This window comes from Belonocnema kinseyi, chromosome 5 (genome assembly GCF_010883055.1).
Source record: "Belonocnema kinseyi isolate 2016_QV_RU_SX_M_011 chromosome 5, B_treatae_v1, whole genome shotgun sequence".
NCBI lineage: Eukaryota > Metazoa > Arthropoda > Insecta > Hymenoptera > Cynipidae > Belonocnema > Belonocnema kinseyi.
Genome location: NC_046661.1, coordinates 20243800 through 20250638, shown reverse-complemented (window position 1 = coordinate 20250638; position 6839 = coordinate 20243800). Strand labels below are relative to the sequence as shown.

Here is a 6839-nt window from a genome sequence, read left to right as displayed (position 1 = left end):
ATATTTTTGGTACGATGAGCTACCTGATAGAGCTTCGCCTAGTGGCCGCCAGACTTCGCGTTTTCATGCCCATCGGGATTACCGACTGCTGTCGATAAGATCAACCGCTGATCCCTGTAGTGCAGGTTCTTATTTAGTGGAAATTTATTATTTTTTCACATATTGTTTGCTAATTGGAGTACATAAACGTCATTTACTGCCGGTTATTGTCTTTTCCGAAGTTTGAGGCCGAGATTTTAATTCTACAAAAAGTTCTTAGATTCGAAAAATTTCAAAGTAGATAGAAACAAAACATTGATATTTAACGGTTTTTTAGAATATCTATTCAAAAACTGAGATTTTGCCTTAAAACTGGGATTTTCAGATGTCAAATTTTTTCCCCTTTCGCAGCATCATGAGGAAAAAAGTCCATGTTAATATTTTTTATATTTATAAAACATTTTAGATGAGATTAAGGTGATGCTACAAGCCTTGGACTTAAAATTGGAGGGATTTGAGAGGAGCATTCAGTACGATTTATACAAGAAGTTTCAAGAAATTAAGGAAGAAGTGCGAGCTGTTCATCGCCCTGACCTAACATTGGCATTACAAAGACGCTCAATATTGCCAGCGTTTCCGAAAACGGATTTACAAGATTTTAAAGACTTTGATCAACAACTTTTAAATCCGGAGATGTTTGAAGCCTTTGTAAGTAAACTTATTCATAGGTAAATGAAAAATTACCATACTAATTGAGGTCTTAGATTAAAAAACGGGCATATAATCTGGGTAATGACATAGCATTATAAGCCTTTTTCCATCCACAGCCTTCATTTTTTTTTTGAAACCTTGATAACACTTAACAATCATTCGCTTGCAATTTTCAGAAGCCATTCATATTACTGCACTCCGATCGGCTGACGGATATGAATTCGGCATTCAACGTTATCATACCGATGATAATAGATAAAAACGTACAGATGCAATATACCGGATTTGAACGGCCAAAAAATAATGTGGCGAAGGAGAATTTTTCGACAACTCACTCTTTCCTTATTTTTGAAGGTAAGTAGCAAAATTTACAAAATTTTTCAAATCATGAATGACATTTTAATGCGTTACTATGATTATGTATTCTTGTTTGCAGAAATTATACTACAGAAATGTCCGAATACTGTTTCCGTCAAAGACATAAACAGAAAACTAAGTCGTGGGCTATCGCAAGCTCCAGACAGAAAAGAACGCCTTAATAAGATTGCCAAAGCAGGCTCATCAGGCTCAAATCGAGAAGCCGTAACAGACCCATAATTTTCGGTGGAAGAGGATCTTGAGCTTCAACAATTACTAAATTGTTTACGTTATCCTGTAGGCATTACGAAATTAAATATGTTTTTATTTTTATCATGCTCGGAAAAATTCGCGTTAAACCAATACATAGAAATAGCGGCAATCGATGTGGAAAATACAAAGGAAGTTTTAAGAGTGTCTCTTTGATCCTAGGATTCAATCTGGACCTGCGACCTATTCGTGTTATAAACAAAAGTTATATTTATATCGTCTTAATAGAATAAATGAAGGTAATTTCAGTAGATCGAAAAAAACTTTGTTTCTTTGAAAGTCCTTCAATATGCAGTCCTAAGAAAATAGAGAGAATTTATCCTGGGAACCCTATTCAATTAGGAATTAGAAAATATTTAAAGAAGATACAAATTTAAGATAGCTATTTTACTCACAGGTATTATATTCAAACATCACACACTTCTTTTAATTCGAGTACAAAAAGTAGTAGCCAAGTTTGTTTTAAATCTATTTTAAGGCCAACTTTTAATTCGTATCCAAAATTTTTCACAAGTATATAAAATTAACTAATTGGTTGGGAATTATTGCAAAAGTCATCTTAAAAAAATTGATGCTTGTTAGTGATACTAGTAAGTTTGTAGTGGAATTTAAATAAATATTGTAAGCCAATCGAGTAAAATTGATTTTTGAATTTAACTTTAGTCTAAAGTATGACCTATCAATAGGCTTCGTAGACATTCCCCAATAGCCATTTTTCCTTTTTTTTAAAGTTCCCCTTTTCCGAGAAACTTACCCTTTCCTCTTTTTTGCATACTTTATCGCTTACTTTAATAACTATTTATTTAAAAAAAAAATGTATGTACCTAAGGGTAATCATGTGTTAAATATCCTTTCTAAATGATTTTTTTTTAAAATTATTTTATACCAGATTGGATAATTAAAACTTTTAAAGCCAATTCTGCAATAATTATGCATTTTTTCCTCTATTACATGATTATTATTATTATTGTAATTTTAGGCTAGTATGTATATGTAAGTTCCGCAACATTGCATCAAAACCTATTGCACTATGCCTCTTATTTAAAAACCCCGATAAGCCAGTGATAACACGCAGATGCATTTAACGTCATTGCAAGTACTCGTATCTTCCTTAGCATTTGGCCAGTGGAGAGGAAAATTTCAGAAAACTTTCATCCAAGTTAAGTCGGATTTTTTACAAACAACCCCCCTCACTCGATAATAGTTAAAAGCAGTGAATACACAACCTGGTCGTAGGTCGCAGATGGTCACCCATCCGAGTGGTGTCCGCGCCTGAAATAGCTTAACATCCGGATTCTTCCGGAGTTTAGATTCATTGAGTAACTAATGCCGTCGATTACCCCAACGAGATATGACGTCGGTAAAAGTGCGTCATTATCCCAGTGCTGGATTATTACTACGGCATAGTATTATGGCAATAATATCTCGGTACTGTGTTTTGGAAGTGTACCAGTACCAAGTCAGCACTATAGCCTCCCATGTGCTATTACTAACAATATTAACTTAGTCCTGGCACAATACTAAGACGATTATTACTATGAACGTAGTCAGTTCCACGCCAGCTTAAGGCCAAGTGTATGCCGTCCTACAACCGTCACTTTGCCAGCAGTATATCTTTACCATGACGACCTAACACCAACTAACAGCCATCATTACGCCAATATTGTACTGTTGCTACGCCAATATAACGCCAGTATCATGAAGACTAGCTCCAACGAAAAGTAGTTGTTTCGCCAGAACTAGATTGTTACTGTGCCAGTAGTATGCCAGGCCCAGGACGATTTAATACGAGTATAAAGCCGAGATCAGTACTGGTCCGGTACTGATTGCCAGTATTGTGCCTGGTCATCTTTTGGAAGTTTGCTAGTATCAAGCCAACATTGGCGTATACTTTGTGCCAGTACCGCGCCAACATCAAAATGTCTTGTGCGGTAGTGGCGCGGTACCGTGCCAGTTGTAAATTTCTACTTGGGATATGCATTTTATCCTTTTCTATTCTAAAGTAAAAATTTTAAAAACCGTTAACAGCGGAAACTAAAATAAGATAAGCAATTTTTTGCAAATCATGGACTTAAGAGATAACTATTTTTTTTTAAAACTCGACCAATATGCAGAGGACATTTAATACGAAAAGTAACCATTTTTAGGCACCGAGCCATTTTAGAAGAAAAAAGTGAGAATATTTTCTAGACCACCGTAATAAGTACAGACAAATACGCGAGTTAATTATGAATAATATTTTTCTTCGTCCTTATAAATATATAACTATTTAGGAACGGTACAATTTTTATATAGAAAATCAAATAATGTTTCTTAATTTATGAAAGTAAATTTATAGAAAGATAAGAAATTTCCTAATGGTACAAGCTTTCAGGAAAGTTATAAGTACAACTAAAAAAATACAACTCTTAACGAAAAATAACTTTAATATATTAATATTTTAATTAATATTTTTTCCAAAGGATTTGCAAACGAAACAAAGAAAACTTGTTGAATATCAAGGCTTTTGCGAGATCCTCGGATCAATAAAATGTTGAAAAATAAAAAAATTTGTTGAGCAAATGAGTATTTTCTCGACAAATATGAATTTTGCGAAAGATAGAAATCAGCAGACTCAATTCTGACATAATAGAAGAATTCTCGAGGTATACCAGGTTTTCAAAGGGCCACGCCTTGATGATGGTGACCCTAAATTTTTATATTTGTAATGTTGTTATTGAGTTGGAAGAGATACAGTTTTTTTTTAAATGGAAGAGGCCATTTTTTTATTTTCAAGATTTTTATTGTGTTTGAGGAAAGAATTTCTTATTTTTGAGTTTTTTGTCTGAATTAGAAGGCGATAATTAAAAAATATAGAAAATTCTAATTTTTGTTAAATTGGTAGTACATTTTATATTTGTAAAGTTTTTATTAAGTTGCAAGAGATACAGTTTTTTTTAATCGGAAGAGGTCATTTTTTTATTTTCAAGATTTTTATTGTTATGGGATTTTTTATTGTTATGGTTGTTATAGAATTGGAAGGAAGGAAATTCGTTCGTAAAGTTTTTCTAAATAGGAAGGTGCACTCATTTTTGGATATAGTTAGATGATATCTTTGCTGCTTTTTTAAAGGTATGGTTTTTTAATTTACCCTTTCATTATAACAGTAAAGACGATATTTTGATTGGCATTAGGGTCGATCGTCTTTATTTGTTTTGTGCTCCGCAATTAATTAAAAAGATATTAATTTATTTTGGATTAAAAATACAAATTAGGTTTTTTATCTTTTATAGTAGACTGACTCAAAGGATTTATCAGTAAGGCTATGTGAATCAATCTTAACTTATACATTTTAATTGATATAAATTCGTTGTAATCTATATTTTCCAAAGAAACATATTTTTTAACCAGAGATCTTTGAACTTTTAATTTATCAAAGTGTGAAGGTTTAAGTTTTGCAGTTTAATGCACTTAATTGAAAATTTTTTAATTGAAAAGTGTTAAAAGCTTCTATTTTACATATGTCAATTATTTAGAGTTTAAATGAACAATTTCCAAATTAAAATTTGTTTAAACTTTAATTTAAATTTCACTAGTTATGAACATTTTTGCAATACAAATACATGCATGATTGAAGAGATTTGGCGAGGAATCCCAAGTCATTAGCCCAGTAAAGTCGATCAGATGGTGTGATCGTCGCGAGCTCGGCTATAGACGGAATAGCTCGGAAACCTTCGGGCGTTTTTAGTGTAGTCTTTTGAAATTCTCGCAAATCCCGGTTGCAGATATTACTAGCGGCACTTATTTCGATACACATTCTTCACACTCACCATTTTCAAACAGTGAATAAGACTTTTTCTAAACGTGAATACTAATTTTTGCTCGCTTAAGTTTATAATAATACACAAAGAAATACCATCATCTTTTATTATAGTAGGAATATTTATAGCAGTACTCCAATTATCCCTAAATTCTTACATTTTATTTTTATTATACATATAGAATGGATCAAATATTGATATCAAAAGACTCTCCGTGTAGTGAAGTGAGAGAAAACTTTGCAACAAATGCATAGTCCTACTAATCAATTTGTTTCAAAACTGAAAAATAGGGACTTTCTATTTTCATGTGGCCTACAATATTTTTCAGTTTAATCGTAAAATTTCGAAAATGTTTTTTTTTGGGCTACCCTACTGTCTATGTCACTTCCCTTTCGTTAAAAATCATCCCGAAAAATCACCTTTTTTCGAGCTTCACACCAGGATACATTTATTAAACTGATCTATTTTTTAGGGTACCTGAGAGTAAAAATTTATATAAACTAAAGAAAAAATATTAAAGTAATCATGAAAGATAAAATTTGAACTTTATTTGGAATACCTACATGAGCAGCATCAAAGCTAGGTTCAAAAATAAATATAATACACATTTGATGTAATTTAGTTCAATTCAATGTAGAAAAATTCGCATTGTAGACAAAATCGAGTGCGAAGCACGAGGAGCGTGATGAGAATGTGTTCGTTGTAGTCGAAGGATCTTTAACAAAAGAGAATTCACAATCACCAAATTGCAGTTTTCGATTCGTGAACCTTTAATTACAAAAGGTCTGTGCACAAATGCAGAAGAAATACAAAGAACGAGTGCGTAGTGCGAGGTAAATGCATGATCGAGCGCGAGATCCAACAGGTGCGCGTCCTAGGTGTGCCTCATACTTGCGAACGAAGCGAGACAGGCCGTGGAGATTATGCCCGCGCAGCGGGCTGGTTTTTCTTCCATAAGGTAAGTCTATCCGTGACTTGGAGAAGAGCAATTCGAATAGAGTTTTATTTCTTGTTATACGAACATACACAGGTATGTGGTATGTGTTGTTATTATAATTTCCATTAAGAAAAAGAGGGGAAATTCTGGAATAGTTTTATCTACATTGGCGAGCGCAATAATGGAAAATTTATCGATTCATGACGGGAATGTAATAATTATCCAGGACTGAACAGACACTCCTTCGCGTTCTTTCGGTAATTCAGATATATGTTACTGGGCACAATTTACAAAACAGCACCAGGCGGTACTTGTAGCATAACCAACTTTTTACACTCACCCTCCTTTCTTCCGCAACACACCACTTCCTTCCGTTTCTGTTCGGTCCGTCGAGCATGACGAACTCAGCGCAAGTGGACATACGGAATGGTGCTACCAGCATTCCTACGGCACTGTTTTCCATCAGTTCTGAGACTACCGCGAATAAGCGTGCTTCAATTTTATCTGCTCTTGACTTTTTCATTGTAAAATAGGCATCAAATTGAAAAAATGGCGCTGTTATTATTTAGATATATACCAAGTGATAGATAAAAAGTAAGGTGTGATATGTGAAGTATAGTGAGAAACGAACATTTATAAGAAAATTTTTGGTATTAGAAAATTCAAAATCGACAATGGAGAAAAAAATACTCGGGTTGCTTAAGGCCTTTGTGTGCTGCTCGAATATGATTTTTTTGGTAAGAACAGGAAATCAGAATGAAAGGAATTCTTTAATCATTTTTGGT

At 33.4% G+C, this 6839-nt stretch overlaps 1 protein-coding gene across 1 annotated transcript in view; it reads left to right on the top strand.

Moving 5' to 3' along the window:
* LOC117173553 overlaps positions 1 to 1458 on the top strand; it is an 18112-nt gene extending 16654 nt beyond the window's left edge. Inside the window, exons 2-4 of the mRNA XM_033362194.1 lie at positions 446 to 687; positions 867 to 1044; positions 1127 to 1458. Of these exons, the coding sequence (XP_033218085.1) occupies positions 446 to 687; positions 867 to 1044; positions 1127 to 1287 (581 nt within the window). The 3' untranslated portion in view covers positions 1288 to 1458. The remainder of the gene's footprint in view (positions 1 to 445; positions 688 to 866; positions 1045 to 1126) is intronic.
* The last annotated feature ends 5381 nt before the right edge of the window (positions 1459 to 6839 follow it).